At 40.5% G+C, this 24851-nt stretch overlaps 5 protein-coding genes across 10 annotated transcripts in view; all 5 read right to left on the bottom strand.

Moving 5' to 3' along the window:
* Positions 1-157: 157 nt before the first annotated feature.
* Positions 158-1089, bottom strand: LOC139947332 (retinoschisin-like). Its single transcript, XM_071945228.1, has 3 exons — positions 1002-1089; positions 474-805; positions 158-370 (listed from the first exon to the last, which is right to left on the bottom strand). Exons 1-3 carry the CDS (start codon positions 1087-1089, stop codon positions 230-232), a joined length of 561 nt encoding a protein of 186 aa, XP_071801329.1. The 3' UTR covers positions 158-229.
* Positions 1090-4131: 3042 nt separating this feature from the next.
* LOC139947539 (retinoschisin-like) lies at positions 4132-6443 on the bottom strand. Its single transcript, XM_071945478.1, has 4 exons — positions 6108-6443; positions 5885-5942; positions 5398-5744; positions 4132-5301 (listed from the first exon to the last, which is right to left on the bottom strand). The coding sequence occupies exons 1-4, from the start codon at positions 6441-6443 to the stop codon at positions 5161-5163; spliced, it is 882 nt and encodes a 293-aa protein (XP_071801579.1). The 3' UTR covers positions 4132-5160.
* A 1288-nt stretch (positions 6444-7731) lies between these two features.
* Positions 7732-18823, bottom strand: LOC139947537 (retinoschisin-like). Its single transcript, XM_071945477.1, has 4 exons — positions 18488-18823; positions 11549-11606; positions 11060-11406; positions 7732-10963 (listed from the first exon to the last, which is right to left on the bottom strand). The coding sequence occupies exons 1-4, from the start codon at positions 18821-18823 to the stop codon at positions 10823-10825; spliced, it is 882 nt and encodes a 293-aa protein (XP_071801578.1). The 3' UTR covers positions 7732-10822.
* LOC139947534 (uncharacterized) lies at positions 11630-18443 on the bottom strand. 2 transcript variants are annotated; one of them, XR_011787363.1, is made up of 3 exons: positions 18235-18443; positions 12183-17873; positions 11630-11821 (listed from the first exon to the last, which is right to left on the bottom strand). XR_011787363.1 is itself a non-coding variant. In XM_071945474.1 (2 exons), exon 2 carries the CDS (start codon positions 17734-17736, stop codon positions 12424-12426), a length of 5313 nt encoding a protein of 1770 aa, XP_071801575.1. In that variant the 5' UTR covers positions 17737-17873; positions 18235-18443; the 3' UTR covers positions 11828-12423. The 2 variants fall into 2 exon arrangements, 1 of the variants encoding a protein (XP_071801575.1); XM_071945474.1 differs by lacking the exon at positions 11630-11821 and having other exon boundaries at positions 11828-17873.
* Positions 18824-20044: 1221 nt separating the features above from the next.
* Positions 20045-24851, bottom strand: part of LOC139946747 (protein DOP1A-like) — a 45293-nt gene continuing 40486 nt past the window's right edge. For all 5 annotated transcript variants that reach the window (XM_071944417.1, XM_071944416.1, XM_071944414.1 and 2 more), the window contains 4 exons: positions 24495-24784; positions 23770-24011; positions 23260-23365; positions 20045-22826 (listed from right to left, as the gene is read on the bottom strand). In XM_071944417.1, coding sequence (XP_071800518.1) covers positions 22527-22826; positions 23260-23365; positions 23770-24011; positions 24495-24784 — 938 coding nt within the window. In that variant the 3' untranslated portion in view covers positions 20045-22526. The remainder of the gene's footprint in view (positions 22827-23259; positions 23366-23769; positions 24012-24494; positions 24785-24851) is intronic.

Consider the following 24851-nt stretch of genomic DNA (forward strand, 5'->3'; position numbering starts at 1 on the left):
TAAAACTAGACTATTGGCTAACACTAAAAATAAAATAACAAATAGTTTACGATAATTGAATGATAATGAGGTTAAGTATCGGGGCTTTCGATATGCGCCAAACAATGTTTTTTTACACCGTATTTTGATGTTAAGATTTTCTTTGCAGTAAACCAAGTTCAAATGAGTGAATTGAAATTTTCCTCAATTTTGCTAAAAGTGCGGCAAGTCGTCATTACTGTTACGTTAGTTACTCACAGCCAAGCAGCTCAAACCGCAGGCAGATGTGGTTGTTCCACTCAACGGGCGCGATGCGAATCTTGACCGCCAAGACGGGCTTGAAGAAGCGCCTCTCCTCGATGCCGTTTTTGTTGGTATTGCCATTGAATATCTAGAAGGAGGATACCAAGACGCACAACAATTGTTATTTTCTTTAATTTTTTTTTTCCATTTTGAAAAATATCTTTATTCAAAGGAGGCTATAATCAGCATACCTGAGTTTGACCAAGTTGATCTTTCACGTCAATAAGGCAAGCCGGTGAGGGCGGTTCGAACTGCACTTTGTACTTTGTCACCCACTGCGTGGCAGCAGCGTCATCAAAACGCCCCTGAGTGAGAACCCCGGTGACGTAGGTCGGGTTGTCTAAATCCACCTGTATCCACTGGTTGGTATCTTTTACATTAGGGGTCCATGCGCCTATGTTAGTACCAGTCGGCCTCTTGTTGAGCCGGCAACCAGCCGTTATGCTGTTCTGGTGACCTTTATAGTTACTCGATGCGGAGAGGCTCGCATCGGGGATCGAACCATCTTCAAGACCGAGTTTATCTGGATCCGGGAATAGAAAGATAAAATATTTATAGAATACAAATTGGCGCTGTGGCAGGAGATTCTGTCCCCCGGAGATTCGATCCCCCCCCCCAATGGCAAACTGTGTACATGTACAAAGTGCTTTTGACACCGCCATTTCAAAAAGGATTGAATGTTCCAACTTAAAAACGATTTTTATTAATTTATTACTCACCAAAACCCCAACAGGTCTTCGGAGGAGCGCATTTTCCACGTCGACCAGAAACGTAAGTATTCTGTTGAGAGCAACAATAGGAATTCATTAATTGTGATTGACATCAATTGTTGGTGGTTTGCACAATTCAGTCAAAATTAATAGACTGAGCACGAGTAAAACATTTAGAAAAGTACAAAATGAACGAATTTTTATAAGTACCTGACAAGTCGTTGGTTCTGCAGTTGCGTCGTAATACGAAACATGCGGCATTCCTTGAAAGTTTTCACAGTTGTGCTGAGCTTTGGCGTTGTTCATCTGACAGACTTGATTGATGTGATCGTAGTTGAAAGAAACACATCCGTGATGGCTGAGACACCTAACTGAACAACTAACGGCAGATAATATGCCTAGGATATTCATGAATGACTTGTCTAGGGCCTGGTGCTCTACCGGCTGGTAACACACCCCTCGGTAAAGACCACTCACACTATAAGACGCTGAAACCTCAAGAAACATCTCAAGCAAGAGGAAAATCAAACCACTCAACACGGCCATTGTTCTCACTCTGGCTTGAAATGGTGAGCTTAGGTGCGAACACAACAAATACAAGCCACTCCCATTCACTGAGTTCGGTGGTTTTGTGTATTGGATGCAAGGTACCCGTTGCCATGGTAATTGCAAACACCAGTTTTATGGTCGTGTGCGTCACAAAAACCAAAAGCCGGATTGACAACTGTTTGTCTAATAAATAACTGTTGTCAATCCGGCTGTCATCGTGGTTTTGGTTTGTTTGCTTATTATATTTAACTATAAAAAAAGGAAGCTTTCATGCTAATAAATGGGATCTAAATTTTTTTCATATTAATCTAACCGTGGTCTTTAATAATGTTAAATTTAGGATTGATTTTTGTCACAACCTATAATTATTATGATTTATGAGGAAGGAAATAATACTATAAAGAAAAACAACAAATACGAATATACACGAACACAAAGAAAAATTCCCAACTTCTATGTCAGAATAGCTATAGAACTAAATACTCAACGCATTCATTTTCTCTATTAAATTCTTTGTTTAAAACAAAAAATTCACCAAGGTCTTGCATCTTCGATGTCATTGTATTTACGTACACACAGACAAATAATTGAAAGTTTTTTATTATTATTGAACAAAACAATCTTTCCAACTTTCACTTTTCAGATATAGAGTCAGTCACAAAATGTGCTTTATTCGATCTTAATATCTAGAAAAGAACCTCGGGAAATATATCCATACTCCTTTTATACTTTTAATACCAAACCCTTACAGGCACTGGACACTATGGTAATTGTTCAAAATAATTGTTAGCATAAAAACTTACTTGGTAACAAGCAATGGAGAGCAGCCGATTGTATTAAACAATTGTGAGAAATAGTTACCTCTGAAGTAACGTAGTTTGTGACAAAAAAAATTGTTTCTCACTAATAAATGTTTGAATTGAATTCAAGACCTCTATTGAGGTCTCGAACTAAAGGCATCTGAAAGCACACAACTTGTGCGACAAAGTTGTTTTTTTTCTTCCATTATTTTCTCGCAACATCGACAACCAACTGAGTTCAAAGTTTCACAGGTTTGTTATTTCATGTATAATAATACCAGTCCTCTCACTTAGTGTATCCATTCCAAAATGTTATGTTGAGAAAGATAAGCTAATATAGAAACACTCTTAAAGGTAGAGTCATCAACTCGTCGTTTAGCAACAACCCTTTGCAAATATTTCGTCTGAAATACCCCCATTGATAGGTTGAAATCAATGAAAGTATGTCAAAATATTTGAATCTCTTATTATTTGAATTTAAGAAGGGATTCATGCATGAGTCGGTTCTTACAGATTTCTGAGGGTTGGCGTCCATTCGCGAAATGCTGCGGTCAGAGATGTGATTGGTATCTGCTGTCCCCTCGCTAAACGCGTGGAAGGATTCGACGTTGAAAATTTTGTGACAGTTTTTTGCTGTTTTTTTTTCTCAGCAAGTAGACACTGTACTTATACAGCTGAAACTTTCACAGGTGACTTTTATTGTATCTTTCTTGATAATTTTGCCGTTAAATCGATCAGCATTAAGCTTGTTACATACTTCCTGCAAATGCAAAGTAAATTTTGACGTAACACGGCTGTTTTCGCAGCGAATGTTTTTGCAGGAATCCAAGAGTTATGAAAGTAAAAAATTGACAAGTTTTGAGATGTGCCCTCTATGTTCATATGAAAAGTTGATAAAAATTGGACAGTGCAATCTCCATAAAATTTAAGATTTTAAGATTTTTTCCATTAGGCTGTGTACAAATCCTGCCTGCATGAAGTCCAGGCTCTGTGGCTCTCTTGTAAACATGTGATGTCACAGGTCACATCGTCTATAGAGAGGCACGTTGTCGGCAACGTAATTAAATTGCGTCACGGTTCCACACCTTTTCAGTATTATTTTATAATCTTGATGGAAAATACCAAAACGTTTCAAGGATATCGAGTACAATTAAATTCAGGTTAAGTTGGACAGAGAAAGAAACAATCGATCGAACACGTTTAAAGTTGACCCGTGAGCTTGATTCGATTTAGTTACTTTTTGATTAAAATAAACCCCCGATGTATGTAATTTGACATGATTCTACTACACAATGAGCTATAACAGTCTAGACTTGACTAAGTCTTTATCTGTATCTAACCGATGGAATCGCGTTGCTTGTACAGTCAATAAAAGGCTCAATTTGGATTGCGGTAACACCATGTGTATCTACTTGCCAGGTATTGCATGGTGAGGTATCAATATATATTTGAGTAGATACACATATGGTGTTACCGCAAACCAATTGATACCTCACCACCCAATGCCTCAAATCCTATTAGACAATAGAGGCTCATTACAATCTGAGACTTAAGCCAGTCTATCCAATAGTAGAAACTGTAATAATGATTCTAGACTTCGTATTCCGTATTCAGCCGATGCTATCGTACTTTTTGTCCGTCAACAAAGACCCTTCATAATTGGAGACTTTAGCCAGTCTACCCGATGGTAGGAACTATGGGTGCGTTCGTTTAGCTCCCCTGAGTCTACCCCGGTGCGTGGTGGGTTTTTTTCCAAGACGAACGTGGGTAATTATCTGCACACGTTCGTCCTGGATAAAAATAAAAAACGCCACACGTCGGGGTCGACCCAGGGAAGCTATACGAACGCACCCTATAATATTATCATCGACTTGACATAGTCTTTTTTCTGTATTCAGCCGATGCTATCGCGTTGCTTGTACAATCAATAAAGACTCGTAACGGTCGGAGACTTAAGCCAGTCTATTCATTAACCAAAATCATTCATAGTGCTCAGCACAGGCGATACCAACATTACAAAAAGAGTAGTTGAAATTACATTTAATCCGAGCTACTTCGAAAAACTTGGCTCCTTATTTGCAACGCAAGAAGAGGGGGAACGTTTTCCTCCAACTCAAGTGATCCACATATAGAGCGCCATCAAGTGTGTGACGAAGGAGAGTCCATAATTTGTAGAGCACCGACGGAGTGCAACTACTACATCGGATCCTTCCGTACTTGAATCAAAGCTTCCGCGTTTGAAAATGTATACAATTCTGTTGGGTAATTTTCAGAATGTATTATGTGTGCACGTGTTAACCTAGCACTTAGCAATGGTTACCCTACCTAAAATGATGACATCGCTATAGCTTATAATTAATGTTCTTGAAATTAAACAATCGGTACTCTGCCAAATTGTATTACAATAATCAGTTGGGGGCTTTTTACAGAAAAGACCAGAGTTATATTAAAGAGAGGATGAGTTCATTCCAAATTTGGACTCAGTTTCAAGTCACAGTTACGAGTATGACAAGAATGCAACGGCCAAAGGCAAAATTGTGTTCTAAAAAGAAATCGATGGACGATGGACTTACACGAATTTTGATCTGAAACACCACCAACGATATACCATCCGTACAAATTCTAAAGACATAATATAATATAAAATTAGTGTAAAATATACAAGTTATTTGTCAAATAAATACAGAACTCATTATCCAGCCAAAATCGGATGTCAAAGTTGTTTGAAGAAAACAAAAACACAGAAGATCTTGACATCAATCAGATAGTAAACTATTTCGCTCCAAAAGTGACGTTTGGTCGTTCATCACTGCACTTATTTACTTACAGCCAAGCAGCTCAAAACGCAGAGCAATGAAAATATTCCACTCAACGGGCACGATGCGAATCTTGACCGCCAAGATGGGCTCGAAGAAGCACCTCTCCACGATGCTGTGCTGATCGGTGTTGGCTTTGAATATCTAAAAGAGGGATAAATAATTCGTATTTTAGTTCAATGCAGAGGGGGGGTTTATCATTTGACAAAGATAGTGAATCAATTAAAGGAGGGTCCATACCTGAGTTTGACCAAGTTGGTCTTTCACGTCAACAAGAGATGCCGGTGAAGGCGGTTCGAACTGCACTTTGTACTTTGTCACCCACTGCGGGCCACCAAATGAATCATAACGCCCTTGTGTGAGTACCCCAGTGACGTAGGTCGTGTTGCCTAAATCCACCTGTATCCACTGGTTGGTATCCGCTACCATGGGATGCCAAGCTCCCGTGGTATCAGCGTCAGGCGGTATCTTGTTGAGACGACCACCAGCCGGTGTGCTCATGCTCGTATGGTAGTCATGGGGTGCCCAGCTGCTTGAAGCGGAGAGGTTCTCATCGGGGATCGAACCATCCTCAAGACCGAGTTTCTCTGGATCGGAAACAGAATTATACGGTGTATTGTACACATAAGCCCATTGTCTACATTGCAGAAATTACCCAACAATATATTTCCGCATCTTAAGACTAAATGATCCAACATAAAAAAAAAAAAAAAAAATTATTGCTCACCAAAACCCCCACAGGCCTTCAAGGGAGCACAATTTCCATGACCAGAAACGCAAGTATTCTGATTGAAAAGGTAAAAACAAATTGAATGGTTATATTAAAGCATTCTAGACTAATTTTAATTGCCATTTGTTTCATTATAAGTAAGAATGTTTTCGTTCATACAAAGGGCTTTTAACATGACTGTACATTTTTACTAGAATAGAGATGAACGAATTTAAAGTACCTGGCAAGTCAATGGTTTTGCAGTTGCGTCGTAATACGAAAAATGTGGCATTCCTTGAAGGTTGTCACCGACATGCTCAGCACTGGCGTTGTTCATCTGACAGACTTGATTGATGTGATCGTAGTTGAAAGAAACGCATTCATGATGGCGGAGACACCGAACTGAACATCTGACGGCAGAGATGCCCGAGATATTCATGAAGGACTGGCCTAGTAGGGCGTGGTGCTCTACCGGCTGGTACCAGACCCCTCGGCAAAGACCACCAACATTACATGATGCTTGAACATTAAGAAACATCTCAAGCAAGAGGAAAATCAAACTACCCAAGACGGCCATATTCTCGCTAATGCTTCAAATGTTATGTTGCCGGTCCCTATGAGGCATAATCCACTTCAACTCAGTGAGTTAAAACAAGCAAAAAAATGTCGAACTAACAATACATAAGTTGCCATGGTAAAAAAAATTAACATTACTTAAAAATGTCTGTTAATTGGGTATAATACTTTAAATTTCCCGAATGACTTGACTCATTAACAATAGAACCAATTCACCTTGGCAGAGCACTTAATGTGAACCACGTGTAACTAAGCAATAAGTTATTGCCAATAGTCCTTGATTATTCCCACTGTCTGGTGATCAGTCAATTAGCAAACTAACCCTATCGAGCTATTAGCAAAATCGTCTGGTTCGTGGTTCCTACATGTTTTATGGCAACACGATGGTGATCTAATGCAGCGGTGTAGCCAGGGGGCCTAGTAGGACGTAGTGCTCTACCGGCTGGTACCAGACCCCTCGTTAAAGACCACTCACACTATAAGATGCTGAAACCTCAAGAAACATCTCAAGCAAGAGGAACATTAAACTACCCAAGACGCTCATTTTCTCACTCTGGCTTGAGATGGTGAGTTGCCGAACAATCTACTCCCACTGACTGAGCACAGAGAGTGCTCCTGGGAAATCATGGTGTAAAGGGATAACGCGTGGAGAGCCATTGCCATATTACTAATTATTATTTTCAAATTGGAAACAAAAATAAGAACTAAATCGATCTTAATCTAGCAAAATTAACCTGTAAGTTATAGTCAGTAATACCCACTGATCTAGTACAGATTAGTCTACCTATAATTGATATTACTGTTTTCGTTCAAGAAATGTGAAATAAGGACTGATATTTGATTAGTAGTCAACAAAAATCGTTCCTTCATGCAAAGAAAAACACAAATTCGAAAGGCGTTTCCGACCCAAAAAAACTCAGTTTCGGCAAAAGCCGATGACTCACGAACCATTCATACTTTTCGTGTGACGTCACACCACACACAGACAGTGGTGATACCTGATGACGCGATTTTTACCACCAACCCCATCATTTGCAGTTTCCTTGTATATATAGACGGTAGAACGCAAGTGCACACTCAATCACTCTTAGGTCTGACGCAACTTTCTTATTTTTATAATACAAATTAAAGTTTGCGTCCGAGTTTTGCGGCGGCAGGCCACTTTTGGTCTTTAAAACAAAAAGACAAAATACACACTCCTATTCCAACTGACTTGTTGTGTTTAATAATAGTTAACAATCAATTGACATTTTATACATTTTAACATAATATATTCAGCAATTCTCGAATTAATATATTTTCAGTTATTATTATTGTTATTGTACACAGTTTTACATTGCCCAAAGTTTGATAATATAGAGCTGCTGTTCATCTTCACGCTTTGTTTTATTGTTAGTTATGACATAATAATAATCCACAGATAGTCAGAATTATTATTTGTAGTAAATGATATACAACTTTATAAAGGTATTAATCAAGATTATTAAACAAGTCCCACCACAACACCTTAAAAACACCACCGTAGAATGAAATGGAAATACATCAAAAAGGCAAGGGGTTTAGGCCGTTTATAAGAGCGTGATGAAACAAACATACCCCATTTAACTCATCATTTCATACTTTATAAACATTTGTTATTAAGACAATTGCTCAAAAATAATGTCCTTGTTTTTGTATCAATTTAACCCATGGGAATATACTTATCTAGATGGAAATTTACTAAAGGTGTCCAGTGTCTTTAAAGGCCGTGGACAGTATTGATAATTACTCAAAACAATTATTAGCATAAAACATTTCTTGGTAAAAAGTACTGACGTAGTTTACGAGAAAGAAGTAATTTTCCAAGAATTTGATTTCGGGACATCAGATTTGGAATTTGAGGTCTCGAAATCAAGCATCTGAAAGCACACGACTTCGTGTAACAAGGGTGTTTTTTCTTTCATTATTATCTCGCAACTTCGACAACCAATTAAGCTCAAATTTTTTACAGGTTTGTTATTTTATGCATATTTTGAGATCCACCAACTGTGAAGGCTTGTCTTTGACAATTGCTAAAGGTGTCCAGTGTCTTTAAGGAATAAAATAAGTGGCCCAATGACCAGCCGTCGTTTTCACCAAACTCTTCCTAACTTAGGAATCATCTTAGGACTCAGGACGGGTTCAGTTCCGTATCCAAATACGTAGGCCGCATTGAACCCATCCTGAGTTAGGACGGGTTACTCGTCCTAACTCGAGATAGGATTGATCCTAGCGTTTGGTGAAATCGGCCGCTGGAGTAATAATGTTTGAAGCGCAAGGGTATTTCTGTGGAACTGCGCTATAAACAAACAAAAATTATGATTCTGTAGTTTGTAGGAAACCATGCTGCTGAAAAAGCTGATGCATTGTTTATTGCACTGTGTTTTAACTCAACCAAAGAAGAGAGGTTTTGGTCAATCGGGAAAAAGTGATAACATTTAACATCACTGTTATGACAATATTCATGACAGGGTTGGAATGGTAGAACAAAAAATGCTGTGTACAAATCCTGCCTGCATGAAGTCCAGGCTCTGTGGCTCTCTTGTAAACATGTGATGTCACAGGTCACATCGTCTATAGAGAGGCACGTTGTCGGCAACGTAATTAAATTGCGTCACGGTTCCACACCTTTTCAGTATTATTTTATAATCTTGATGGAAAATACCAAAACGTTTCAAGGATATCGAGTACAATTAAATTCAGGTTAAGTTGGACAGAGAAAGAAACAATCGATCGAACACGTTTAAAGTTGACCCGTGAGCTTGATTCGATTTAATTACTTTTTGATTAAAATAAACCCCCGATGTATGTAATTTGACATGATTCTACTACACAATGAGCTATAACAGTCTAGACTTGACTAAGTCTTTATCTGTATCTAACCGATGGAATCGCGTTGCTTGTACAGTCAATAAAAGGCTCAATTTGGATTGCGGTAACACCATGTGTATCTACTTGCCAGGTATTGCATGGTGAGGTATCAATATATATTTGAGTATATACACATATGGTGTTACCGCAAACCAATTGATACCTCACCACCCAATGCCTCAAATCCTATTAGACAATAGAGGCTCATTACAATCTGAGACTTAAGCCAGTCTATCCAATAGTAGAAACTGTAATAATGATTCTAGACTTCGTATTCCGTATTCAGCCGATGCTATCGTACTTTTTGTCCGTCAACAAAGACCCTTCATAATTGGAGACTTTAGCCAGTCTACCCGATGGTAGAAACTATGGGTGCGTTCGTTTAGCTCCCCTGAGTCTACCCCGGTGCGTGGTGGGTTTTTTTCCAAGACGAACGTGGGTAATTATCTGCACACGTTCGTCCTGGATAAAAATAAAAAACGCCACACGTCGGGGTCGACCCAGGGAAGCTATACGAACGCACCCTATAATATTATCATCGACTTGACATAGTCTTTTTTCTGTATTCAGCCGATGCTATCGCGTTGCTTGTACAATCAATAAAGACTCGTAACGGTCGGAGACTTAAGCCAGTCTATTCATTAACCAAAATCATTCATAGTGCTCAGCACAGGCGATACCAACATTACAAAAAGAGTAGTTGAAATTACATTTAATCCGAGCTACTTCGAAAAACTTGGCTCCTTATTTGCAACGCAAGAAGAGGGGGAACGTTTTCCTCCAACTCAAGTGATCCACATATAGAGCGCCATCAAGTGTGTGACGAAGGAGAGTGCATAATTTGTAGAGCACCGACGGAGTGCAACTACTACATCGGATCCTTCCGTACTTGAATCAAAGCTTCCGCGTTTGAAAATGTATACAATTCTGTTGGGTAATTTTCAGAATGTATTATGTGTGCACGTGTTAACCTAGCACTTAGCAATGGTTACCCTACCTAAAATGATGACATCGCTATAGCTTATAATTAATGTTCTTGAAATTAAACAATCGGTACTCTGCCAAATTGTATTACAATAATCAGTTGGGGGCTTTTTACAGAAAAGACCAGAGTTATATTAAAGAGAGGATGAGTTCATTCCAAATTTGGACTCAGTTTCAAGTCACAGTTACGAGTATGACAAGAATGCAACGGCCAAAGGCAAAATTGTGTTCTAAAAAGAAATCGATGGACGATGGACTTACACGAATTTTGATCTGAAACACCACCAACGATATACCATCCGTACAAATTCTAAAGACATAATATAATATAAAATTAGTGTAAAATATACAAGTTATTTGTCAAATAAATACAGAACTCATTATCCAGCCAAAATCGGATGTCAAAGTTGTTTGAAGAAAACAAAAACACAGAAGATCTTGACATCAATCAGATAGTAAACTATTTCGCTCCAAAAGTGACGTTTGGTCGTTCATCACTGCACTTATTTACTTACAGCCAAGCAGCTCAAAACGCAGAGCAATGAAAATATTCCACTCAACGGGCACGATGCGAATCTTGACCGCCAAGATGGGCTCGAAGAAGCACCTCTCCACGATGCTGTGCTGATCGGTGTTGGCTTTGAATATCTAAAAGAGGGATAAATAATTCGTATTTTAGTTCAATGCAGAGGGGGGGTTTATCATTTGACAAAGATAGTGAATCAATTAAAGGAGGGTCCATACCTGAGTTTGACCAAGTTGGTCTTTCACGTCAACAAGAGATGCCGGTGAAGGCGGTTCGAACTGCACTTTGTACTTTGTCACCCACTGCGGGCCACCAAATGAATCATAACGCCCTTGTGTGAGTACCCCAGTGACGTAGGTCGTGTTGCCTAAATCCACCTGTATCCACTGGTTGGTATCCGCTACCATGGGATGCCAAGCTCCCATGGTATCAGCGTCAGGCGGTATCTTGTTGAGACGACCACCAGCCGGTGTGCTCATGCTCGTATGGTAGTCATGGGGTGCCCAGCTGCTTGAAGCGGAGAGGTTCTCATCGGGGATCGAACCATCCTCAAGACCGAGTTTCTCTGGATCGGAAACAGAATTATACGGTGTATTGTACACATAAGCCCATTGTCTACATTGCAGAAATTACCCAACAATATATTTCCGCATCTTAAGACTAAATGATCCAACATAAAAAAAAAAAAAAAAAAAATTATTGCTCACCAAAACCCCCACAGGCCTTCAAGGGAGCACAATTTCCATGACCAGAAACGCAAGTATTCTGATTGAAAAGGTAAAAACAAATTGAATGGTTATATTAAAGCATTCTAGACTAATTTTAATTGCCATTTGTTTCATTATAAGTAAGAATGTTTTCGTTCATACAAAGGGCTTTTAACATGACTGTACATTTTTACTAGTGGCTCATCAAGGAGTAAGGCATTTAGTTGTGACACGGACTAGAGATCTTGCATTCGTATTTTAATGTAATTCGAACTGTAAATAAACATACAGAAAAGAAATCCTTAATACATGTGATCCTTAATAAAAAATGAACTTGTCAGTAAGAAAGTGGTTCTTAAAACTCCTTAGTTTCTCATAATAATCCAGTAGACACTTGGGATACATATTAATCTTTCCTTAGTTCTGAGTAATGTCAATCAATAATAAACAATCCCTAATTTCTCATATCTGGTCTGAAACTAGCAAAAGCTGGGAAACTTCTTATCCGTTAATGTACTCAATCTGCATGTAAACAAGTTGCATGTCCCTTTAATTTCAACATGAAAACCAGTAAATTATGTCTGCTCTAATAAGGGCTTATATCATCGTAAGTCACAACTGAAAAGGTACTCACTTCTTTGGCAAGACTCTAGTAACACCAGGTGTCCATAATCTCTGAAGAAAAACACTGATAACTGCTGTTTTGATTACAAACTTTTCGGCTGAAAACTGTTACAGTAAAACATGGTCAAACATGGCTGAAAAAACCACATGTAAACAATAAACAACTACAGTCACTAGAGGGCGCTCTTCAACCTACAGTCACCATCTCACAGGTCACTGGCTCAGTGGAACATCCTCGCCCCGATGAGCGACTAGTCCTCATCATCATAACCTTCTGCCGGGTAGATCACTGCTATCTTTGTGATAGGCCTCTGGTATTCTCCGCTCTCAGTCTTCACCTTCACGTTCCTCACCTTGCCATCCAATCCAGGGAAGACCTCAAGAACCCTGCCGACACACCACTTGCCCCGGACAGGATTGGTATCTGACACAGTTACCACATCACCAACTCGTACGTTACGCCTTTCAGCTCTCCATTTCTTGCGTGGTACCAGGCAGGGTAGAACATCTCGGCTCCAGCGCTTCCAGAAAGAGTCGATAATCCTCTGAACAAACTCCACACGGTGTCTAGGATTTTTGGTCTCCTGGAATGGCCCCTGAGGAACATCAGTCGAAGCTCTTCCAAGTAGTATATCATTCGGACTCAGGTAGGAGCCATCATCTGGGTCATTTGGGATCCTTCCAATCGGGCGTTGGTTTACGAGGTTCGCAACTTCTAATAAAACTGTGTAAAGCTCAAACGGAGTCAGCACCTGAGCCCCAACAGCCCTTTTCAGCGCAGTCTTGCAGCTCTTGACTAATGCCTCTGCACACCCATTTTGATGTGGTGCTCTTGGTGTGATGAACTTCCATTCCATGCCTTTCTCTGCACCGAACTGTTTCAGCTCTTCGATGTTCCAACCTTGAATCATCTTTTGGAGTTCCCGTTGTGCTCCGACCAGTTGGGTTCCGTTATCACTAATCATCTGAGCTGGATAGCCTCGAATAGAAAAGAATCTGCGGAGCACTTGAATGTATTCCATAGTGGAACAGTCCACCGCTAGCTCTAGGTGCACTGCTCTGGTGTTCAGGCAAGTGAAGATCACTCCATAGTGTTTGGCTGTTTTGTTACGTCCAATCTTCACTTGGTAGGGTCCAAAGTAATCGCATGACGTGAAGTAGAATGGTGGTGTGTATGGTGCTAGGCGTTGCTTCGGTAAATCAGCCATGATCTGTGTCTCAAGTTTATGCTCTGCCTCTCTGCAAACCACACAGCGGTATTTAATCGTCTTGGCTAGGTTGTGTGCCTTCAGGATCCAGTATCTTTGCCTTGTTTTTGCAACAGTGGTAGCAACACCAGTGTGGCCCTGTTGGTGAATACTACGCACAATCAGAATTGAAATGTGATGATCATTGGGAAGCAGTGCTGGGTGCTTTGAAGTGTAAGACATCGTAGACTCCTGCAGTCGGCCTCCAACCCTTAAGATTTCTGCATCATCTGTGAATGGACTCAATGACTTGAACTCTCCGTTGGCCCTGCGCTTGTGTAGATTTTTCTGTGCCTTGGTAATCCAGTAGTTGGCAGCATCTGTCAGCTCTTGGGGTGAGAGCGGACCCTGTTTAGACTCCTTGTTTACACAAGACTGCATCTTGGCTCGTATGTTCTGGACAAATCGACGAACGTAGGATGTGACCCTGATTAGCTTTCTCCAGCTAGAATACTTCTTGCAATCAATGGCTTCCTGAGTTTCGGTGGTGATGAATACAGCTTGGGTCTTGTGTCGTTCCTTATCTACCTCCATCTGGTTTACCCTCTCTGCATCTTTTGGCCACCTTTCTTCTGGGAAGCGCAGGAATTCTGGACCATTTTTCCAACGCTGGGTCAATTGTTTCACAGGTATTCCACGAGAGACGTCATCTGCTACATTCAGCTCTCCTGGAACATGTCTCCACTGTGAGGGATCTGTTTGGCTCTGAATCTCGCTTACTCGGTTGGATACAAATGTTTTGAATCCTCTGGCTTGGCTTCGAATCCAAGATAGGGTAATCATACTGTCAGTCATAAACACTGCTTCCTCTACTGGTAGGCGCATTTCTTCCATGATGGCCTGGTACAGCCTTGTACCCATAACTGCTGCTTGCAACTCCAATCGTGGGATGGTGAGCCTCTTCAGGGGTGCTACTCTAGACTTTGCTGCAATGAATCTGACATCATAGGTGCCATCATTTATCTGCCATCGGATGTAGGCACAGGCTCCGAAAGCTTCCTCTGAAGCATCGCAGAAGATACACAGCAAGGGCACGCCAACAGCATTCGACGGAGTAAGACATCTTTCAAAACTGATCTCATTCAACTCTTTCATCTCTTCGAATAGTTGAATCCAACTGTCATGATCTGCCTTGGGTATTTCTTGGTCCCAGTCCAGACCCTGTTGCCATAGATGTTGCATTCCAATCTTGGTACGGATGAGAAAGGCTGCAGCGAATCCAATCGGGTCAAAGATTTGTGCAATCTGGCTCAGAATTTGACGCTTTGTTAACTTTCTCTGCATCAGTTCTCGATCATCGGTGGACAAATTCTTGTCCAAGTCCAAGTTGACCTTGTAGTGGAATTCGTCAGTTTTGCGGTTCCATACTGTCCCCAGTACTTTCTCATCAGTTGTGGTGTCCAGGAACTTCATTCTCTCCTCTTCCTTGTCAGTGGTATTGTTTTCTTCCAGAGCTTCATTAGATAGCCAGCCCTTTACTCGGAATCCCCCTTCAGCTAACACCTCATCTATCTCACTTGTCAGCTTCTTGGCCTCATTCACAGTGTGGACGGAATCGCATATGTCGTCCATGTAGGTGTTCTCCTTTAAGACTTGTGCTGCATTTGGAAATTGTTTCTCGGCAGCCTCAGCTGTTTTCTTCAGGGCGATCTGAGCCATGGCTGGAGCGGGCTTATCCCCGAACGTCAGAACTGTCTTGACGTAAGTATCAGGTGTACGGTCAGTATTCAGGTCTCTCCACAAGAAGCGATGAACATGCTGATCACGTTTTGGAATCAGAATTTGGTGGTACATCTTTGAGATGTCTGCAATGACTGCCACTTTATTTTCACGGAACTTCATGATGACTCCAAATAAATTGTTAAGAAGGTCAGGCCCCTTGTACCAGTAGTCGTTCAGACATCGCCCGTGGTAGGTTGCTGAAGAATTGAAGACAATTCGGAGAGGTGTGCTTTTACTTTCTGGCCTCAAAACTCCATGATGAGAGATGTAGTGTACGGGACCTTTGTATGACTTCAGTTCAGCTTCAGACAGCTTCCGGGCAAACTTCTTTTCCACCATTTCCTTCATCTGGGCATCATAGGCTTCTGCATGACTTGTGTTTTTTGCAAGTCGGCGTTCTGTTGAATAGAGCCTCTTCTCTATCTGGATCTTGTTATCTGGTAACTGGTTTGGATCCCTTTTCCAAGGATAAGGGACGGTCCATCGGTTTCCATTTCGGGTACAGGATTCTTCTATTATTTTGGCTTCCTTTAGTTCTGCTGGGCTGAGCTTTTCTGGTTCACATGTGCAGGACTTCACGGCTACTCCCATAGCTTCAGTTTTCCAGAAATCTGTCATATCTACTGGTGTTGAGAACTTTACATGGAGAACTCGGCTTGTCTTGGTCTTGTTCCCAGGGCCGGTTCCAAAAATCACCCAACCAAGTGGTGATTGGCGGGCAATCAGATTCTGGGCTTCATGGGTTTCACCAGCATGTATGCTTGCATGATCAATGCCAATGAGTAGGTCTACTGGGCCGCTACCTCGATGGAGACTGCTTGGATGTAGTTTGAACAGTTTGGCCATTTCTGATAGGTCAACTTCAGCAACATCGTCGCTTATGCAGGGGATACCAATGGCAGTAACAGTGTAAGTTGGACCTTTGTACTTCGGACGAAGACGGACCTCATAGACTTTTGTTTGAAGCTCTTCTTCTTCTCCTCCCACTTTGGTGATGGTAGTAATTACATCCTTTCCTTTGAGCTTCAAGTTTTCGGCAAGGGACTTTCTGATCAATGTAATCTGTGCCCCGGAGTCAAGAAGGATATTTGCTGGTTGAGTAATCTGGGTTCCCATGATCTGCACTTGTAGGACTGGTAGCAATACCTCTGCTCGGGTTGTACTTACTGCAACACTGACTGAACCGGTGGCTTGCTGGGGAGTAAAATGCAGTAATTGATGGTGATAGTGTTTACATTGGAGTCCGTTCATCATCTCTGTGCATTGTCGTCTTCTCGAACAGGTAGACACGTTGTGGCCTTTTCCTGCCTTTTTGAGGCAGCTGAAGCAGACATGGTTCTCTTTGACCATCTTAAATCGGTTGGCTGGACTCATTCCCTTGAACTTGTCACACTGGTCTGTCCAGTGGCTGGAAGTGTGACAAACCCAGCACTTGTCACGGAAAGGCATTGATGTCGGGTCTTTCTGCTGAATCTGAATGTGATTGATGCTTGATCGGGGACTTTGACTCACACATCGTACTGGTGCCGTTGCTCTCATCCTCGATTTCATTTCCGATGACATCCAGTCTAGCAGTCCTTGTAGCGTCGCTATTTCTTTATCCCTTTCCAAGTGTCTGGACCACACCTTACGGTCGTCAGCGTTCATTTTCTGCTCAATGACTGCTAGCATATGATTGTTATCCATGTCGTTTCGGCGCCCCACCTCCTTTAATGTGTTATAGCTCCTTCTCACAAGATGAACTAACTCACAGAATCTGGCATCTTCCCCGTCTCGGAGTGGCTTGAACTTCATGATATCTTGGGTGACGGTGTCAGTAATGAATCGTGGATCACCATATATTGTATCGAGATACTCCCAGGCTGCATCGTAATCGGACCCCATTCCCTTAATCAGCTCCAACGGCTTTCCTTGTAGGCATGTACGCAACAGAGTGATGGCATCCCTCTTACCATACCTCTTATCAACCATATGTTTGAAGTCATCTTTAAAGATGGCGTATTCTCTGACATCCCCTGTGTACTTGGGCATCTTTGGCTTTTCCATTTTAAACCCACAGAATTTGTCGACATCATGGACTGCTGTATTCACTTTCTTCTGCTCTTCTTTCTGATCACTTGCTTCATTTTTGCTGATATGGCTATCGGATTCTGTTATCTGCTTGGCACTGGAAGTTGTACTGGTTTGCTCTGCACTGGATATTTGCTCGGCACTTGAACTGGACTGGTCATCACTGGAACTCGTTTTCTCTGCACTGGCACTGGCTTCTTCCTTCGGGTTTGACTCTTTCTCTGTAGGTGTTGGAGTTAGATGATCTTTTGCCTCACACTGTAAAGCTATGAACATTTGTTGGCATTCTTCTAACCACTCCTCTTCGGTAGTAAATTCATCGTCATCCAATATCTGCTCGGTATAAGCCTCATGCTTTTGAACTAGACTGTCATACACCAGTTCAAACTTTTCAAGCTCACTTGAAACTTCATCGGTTGCCCTGTTGCCTTCGATCATCAAGCGTAGGGCTTTTCCCTGTCTTGTGAGTGCCGCCTTGGCATTCCTTCTTTTGACCTTTAACTCCTTTACTGTTGAGTCGGTCATTCTGATACAGGTGCAGTACTCCCTTCTGATCCCGGGTTAGCAGAATAGAATTCGAATGTTGTGGCTCATCAAGGAGTAAGGCATTTAGTTGTGACACGGACTAGAGATCTTGCATTCGTATTTTAATGTAATTCGAACTGTAAATAAACATACAGAAAAGAAATCCTTAATACGTGTGATCCTTAATAAAAAATGAACTTGTCAGTAAGAAAGTGGTTCTTAAAACTCCTTAGTTTCTCATAATAATCCAGTAGACACTTGGGATACATATTAATCTTTCCTTAGTTCTGAGTAATGTCAATCAATAATAAACAATCCCTAATTTCTCATATCTGGTCTGAAACTAGCAAAAGCTGGGAAACTTCTTATCCGTTAATGTACTCAATCTGCATGTAAACAAGTTGCATGTCCCTTTAATTTCAACATGAAAACCAGTAAATTATGTCTGCTCTAATAAGGGCTTATATCATCGTAAGTCACAACTGAAAAGGTACTCACTTCTTTGGCAAGACTCTAGTAACACCAGGTGTCCATAATCTCTGAAGAAAAACACTGATAACTGCTGTTTTGATTACAAACTTTTCGGCTGAAAACTGTTACAGTAAAACATGGTCAAACATGGCTGAAAAAACCACATGTAAACAATAAACAACTACAGTCACTAGAGGGCGCTCTTCAACCTACAGTCACCATCTCACAGGTCACTGGCTCAGTGGAACAACTAGAATAGAGATGAACGAATTTAAAGTACCTGGCAAGTCAATGGTTTTGCAGTTGCGTCGTAATACGAAAAATGTGGCATTCCTTGAAGGTTGTCACCGACATGCTCAGCACTGGCGTTGTTCATCTGACAGACTTGATTGATGTGATCGTAGTTGAAAGAAACGCATTCATGATGGCGGAGACACCGAACTGAACATCTGACGGCAGAGATGCCCGAGATATTCATGAAGGACTGGCCTAGTAGGGCGTGGTGCTCTACCGGCTGGTACCAGACCCCTCGGCAAAGACCACCAACATTACATGATGCTTGAACATTAAGAAACATCTCAAGCAAGAGGAAAAACAAACTACCCAAGACGGCCATATTCTCGCTAATGCTTCAAATGTTATGTTGCCGGTCCCTATGAGGCATAATCCACTTCAACTCAGTGAGTTAAAACAAGCAAAAAAATGTCGAATTAACAATACATAAGTTGCCATGGTAAAAAAAATTAACATTACTTAAAAATGTCTGTTAATTGGGTATAATACTTTAAATTTCCCGAATGACTTGACTCATTAACAATAGAACCAATTCACCTTGGCAGAGCACTTAATGTGAACCACGTGTAACTAAGCAATAAGTTATTGCCAATAGTCCTTGATTATTCCCACTGTCTGGTGATCAGTCAATTAGCAAATTAACCCTATCGAGCTATTAGCAAAATCGTCTGGTTCGTGGTTCCTACATGTTTTATGGCAACACGATGGTGATCTAATGCAGCGGTGAAGCCAGGGGGCCTAGTAGGACGTAGTGCTCTACCGGCTGGTACCAGACCCCTCGTTAAAGACCACTCACACTATAAGATGCTGAAACCTCAAGAAACATCTCAAGCAAGAGGAACATTAAACTACCCAAGACGCTCATTTTCTCACTCTGGCTTGAGATGGTGAGTTGCCGAACAATCTACTCCCACTGACTGAGCACAGAGAGTGCTCCTGGGAAATCATGGTGTAAAGGGATAACGCGTGGAGAGCCATTGCCATATTACTAATTATTATTTTCAAATTGGAAACAAAAATAAGAACTAAATCGATCTTAATCTAGCAAAATTAACCTGTAAGTTATAGTCAGTAATACCCACTGATCTAGTACAGATTAGTCTACCTATAATTGATATTACTGTTTTCGTTCAAGAAATGTGAAATAAGGACTGATATTTTGATTAGTAGTCAACAAAAATCGTTCCTTCATGCAAAGAAAAACACAAATTCGAAAGGCGTTTCCGACCCAAAAAAACTCAGTTTCGGCAAAAGCCGATGACTCACGAACCATTCATACTTTTCGTGTGACGTCACACCACACACAGACAGTGGTGATACCTGATGACGCGATTTTTACCACCAACCCCATCATTTGCAGTTTCCTTGTATATATAGACGGTAGAACGCAAGTGCACACTCAATCACTCTTAGGTCTGACGCAACTTTCTTATTTTTATAATACAAATTAAAGTTTGCGTCCGAGTTTTGCGGCGGCAGGCCACTTTTGGTCTTTAAAACAAAAAGACAAAATACACACTCCTATTCCAACTGACTTGTTGTGTTTAATAATAGTTAACAATCAATTGACATTTTATACATTTTAACATAATATATTCAGCAATTCTCGAATTAATATATTTTCAGTTATTATTATTGTTATTGTACACAGTTTTACATTGCCCAAAGTTTGATAATATAGAGCTGCTATTCATCTTCACGCTTTGTTTTATTGTTAGTTATGACATAATAATAATCCACAGATAGTCAGAATTATTATTTGTAGTAAATGATATACAACTTTATAAAGGTATTAATCAAGATTATTAAACAAGTCCCACCACAACACCTTAAAAACACCACCGTAGAATGAAATGGAAATACATCAAAAAGGCAAGGGGTTTAGGCCGTTTATAAGAGCGTGATGAAACAAACATACCCCATTTAACTCATCATTTCATACTTTATAAACATTTGTTATTAAGACAATTGCTCAAAAATAATGTCCTTGTTTTTGTATCAATTTAACCCATGGGAATATACTTATCTAGATGGAAATTTACTAAAGGTGTCCAGTGTCTTTAAAGGCCGTGGACAGTATTGATAATTACTCAAAACAATTATTAGCATAAAACATTTCTTGGTAAAAAGTACTGACGTAGTTTACGAGAAAGAAGTAATTTTCCAAGAATTTGATTTCGGGACATCAGATTTGGAATTTGAGGTCTCGAAATCAAGCATCTGAAAGCACACGACTTCGTGTAACAAGGGTGTTTTTTCTTTCATTATTATCTCGCAACTTCGACAACCAATTAAGCTCAAATTTTTTACAGGTTTGTTATTTTATGCATATTTTGAGATCCACCAACTGTGAAGGCTTGTCTTTGACAATTGCTAAAGGTGTCCAGTGTCTTTAAGGAATAAAATAAGTGGCCCAATGACCAGCCGTCGTTTTCACCAAACTCTTCCTAACTTAGGAATCATCTTAGGACTCAGGACGGGTTCAGTTCCGTATCCAAATACGTAGGCCGCATTGAACCCATCCTGAGTTAGGACGGGTTACTCGTCCTAACTCGAGATAGGATTGATCCTAGCGTTTGGTGAAATCGGCCGCTGGAGTAATAATGTTTGAAGCGCAAGGGTATTTCTGTGGAACTGCGCTATAAACAAACAAAAATTATGATTCTGTAGTTTGTAGGAAACCATGCTGCTGAAAAAGCTGATGCATTGTTTATTGCACTGTGTTTTAACTCAACCAAAGAAGAGAGGTTTTGGTCAATCGGGAAAAAGTGATAACATTTAACATCACTGTTATGACAATATTCATGACAGGGTTGGAATGGTAGAACAAAAAACAGCTAAAATATTATATTATGAATCATCAAGACACTTTTATAAATTAATTTATTACATAACAGAATTGTTAAACCTTTAGCGGCCACATGCGGCTTGTACCGAAAATGGCTGGCAGTTGCGGCCAGCAAACAGCTGCACGATTTGGCCTACTTCACACTAAACCTTAAAGGTCAAAGTGAAGGTCAAAAATTTAGATTTTTTATATGTTTCCCATGTACCGTCAACATTCTTAAAACAGAACCATTGTAATTAATTTGTGAAATTTTTCAAGATAATTTCATAAGAAAATGTTGCCAAAATTCAACAATATTATACAAATAATGGATGACTGCAGTGTACTGCACTGGTTTTGTTTTTGTTTTTAACGTGTATACATTAATTTATCCACGTTGTCTTCACTCCTTGACAAATATATTTTTTCTAAAATTGTTTAGAATTTTACTGTGCTGGTCTGGAGCTTTAATTAATTTTATACATTGCTTTTGTTTCTTCCTTTTTTTTAAAGAGTGGACAATAAATAAATTTATAGATACATATTGCCGCAGAACACAGCTTCGCGTAAAACTTTCATCCCCAATTTAAAATTGCTTTATTGTGCATTTAGGAAGGAGGTATTTTGTTTGGGTTTTCTCTTTGGTAATTTCTTCTGAATCATCTGCATTACAAACAAGTTGCATTGAAATGCTTCAAACATAAAGGAATTACATGGAGTCTTTTGATGTGCAAAAGAGCAAGTCTTGTGCATATTCAATCCTTTTTTGGACTACTTTGGTCACGGCTACATTGCTTAAAGCATAAACAAACTTGTGGACCTTAACAAGTCCCAATGTTTGAACATGCGAGAGACCATTACAAGTTTCACAACGAAAACCTCGGAAACTATACATCCGTTATGAAAGTGGGAAAGTGTTTACATTGATTTCCTTGGACCATTATAAAAGATGAGCAGTTAATCTGCCTGGGGCAGTCAGCAGCCCTACTGTTTGGAAAAGGAATTACTTGAAGATAACCGGTGTTAGTTGTCGGACGAAAAGGATGTTGTAAATCAACCCTATTTCTTTCATCAAGATTCCCCGTAATACTTCCACAGTCTGTGGTTATAGACGGCAATAACCTGTTACCTGACCTACAACCTGTACTGAGAACCTCTTAATAAACTCCACTGATGACGAATCCACATGACCTTTGACCTATGACCCAACCAAGGGCACAAGGAAATCCCTCTCCATATGTCTCTCAATAAACTCCACCGAAGTCAGGTTGTCAAGATCGACCGAATCATCTGTCTTGCTCATTGTCCGTCCAGGCTTGCTGGCCAGGTCGCTGTCCAATAGAATCAGATCCTGAGTGCGGTTTTCCGAGTTCATCTCTACATCCGGGCAGACTACGTTCAAGAACGGCAGGAGTTCCTCAATGGATTTGATGTTGTACATGGTGAGTAGCGGTCTCCCGGGAACAGGCTGGATAGCAGGGGGCTCCTCACCATTCTCCTAGGGATCAAAACACACATCAAATAATCAGCTTTTAAACGCAGAAATCAGTTTTTAGAACTCTGAAGGTTGATGATAATAAAAAATAATAACGACTTGTAATGCGCACATATCCACCCAGCTGGGTGTTCATGCGCAGTAAACCAGAACAAACAAAATCAATAAATAAATAAATAATCGATACCCAGTTTCAAAAAAAGTAAACTACATGTAGCAACAGGGTAAAAAACCTTGTCCCAGATGGTACTTATCAACTTGTTGTCCTGGACTAATTTTGAAGCTGCAGCAGAATTGGTGACTACAGCTAGGTGTATTGCTAAGGTTCCTCAACGCATGATAGCAACCAAATCTAGCAGTAGCCGCCAACTCAGACATGGCCATACTGAAGTACTTTCCTCCAGGACAACATCACTTGGACAATGGCTTGACTCACCTGTTTTAGTCTTGTTCTGAGGATTTTAGCAGCTCTGGAGACATGAGGCACGAACTGCATCGGGGAATCCAGCTTCTTACAGTCTCCAACAAACGCCCACTTATACCTGAAAGAAACAAGTTTACAAATTTACTTGTAGCCTTCGAGAAAGACTCAGCTAGGGTGGAAAAGTCATACCAATAGCTTTCTTTTTATATCAAACATTATTATTAATATTATTGTTATTATTTATTCGGCATAAAAACACAAACAGAATACAAACATGAACAAAACAAAAGCCAGGGACATACGTTTACCAAAATACTGTAGCCCGAAGGCCTTCAATTCCAACATCCCTGGCCATAGATTAAAAATCTATGTAGGTCCTTTTGGTTGATAAGCAGGTCCTCTTAGTTGATAAGCAGGTCCTCTTAGTTGATAAGCAGGTCCTCTTAGTTGATAAGCAGGTCCTCTTAGTTGATAAGCAGTTTGCAACAGCTTATTCTATTTTCTTATTCTTAAACTACTTACACTTGAAATTGAGGCAGTTCCTCCGATGGTAAACACATAGCTAGATCGAGGAGTTTACAAGCGGCTAGGTACAGCCCAAGCCACGGTTTGGCGACGTTACTCAACGTCTGTGGAATGTTACCGTTACCGCCCAGGAAGAAACTTCCAAAGTCAGTGCTTGCTACTCGTTTCATCATGGACTTCTTGGTGTTGTCTGCCGTCGTGTTGCATAACTGCTCCTCCATGTGAAGAAACACTTGCACCTAACAGAAAGCAGAGTGTATGAATTGAAAATAAAACCAACACTTTCTTAAAGGGATTTGGGTACTTTTTGTACGACACAAAACGCAATGTCCACAGATTGATGATGGAAGAAAATGATGGTAGAAATAAAATATCACTTGCTGACTTGAGAAATGAGTAAAACAATGTCGTGAACATTCTTTGCGTCTCAGTGAGACGGAAATTATTTTCAGCATGTACAACGTATTTATGAGACTCTCCTGAAAAAAAATGCTCTGTTTTTCCTCAAAATCTTGAGGACTAATGAAGCTGAAAGTTCTACAGGTAAATTATATTACATACATCTTCATTCACAGTGAGAAGGGATTCATGTCTAGTCAAAAACTATATAAGGTACCAAAACCCTTTAACACTAATCAAGGGATTAACAAACCAAGAACCAAGAACCGCTCAGCCACAACAGGCCACAAATTTATGAAGTAAACCCAGCTAAAGCCACCTACCAGTTCTGAAATAACAGTGGGCCAAAGTCCGGTCAGATGATGGGGCGAGATACGCAGCAGCAGCACCCTGAAGCAGACAAACACCTGTTCATGTACGGCCGGTCCCTGACTCTGCCTCAGATTCTCAGCGAGGCGTTCTTGTATGTCCGGCAGGAAGCGTACATACTGGTCCGTCTGACTGCAGAAGATGGTGAAGCTGAGACGTTTGAGAAGCTGGGCTCGTTGGTCGATCTCGGCTTCTTTGCTGGTGAACAGGTTGAGGGAGGTAGTCTGGAAGGCTGCTACACGAGCTACAACCAATAATAATAACGATAAAAATAATAGTGGCTTCTTATATCACTCAGTGACACTCAAGGC

Source organism: Asterias amurensis, chromosome 14, assembly GCF_032118995.1.
Source record: "Asterias amurensis chromosome 14, ASM3211899v1".
NCBI lineage: Eukaryota > Metazoa > Echinodermata > Asteroidea > Forcipulatida > Asteriidae > Asterias > Asterias amurensis.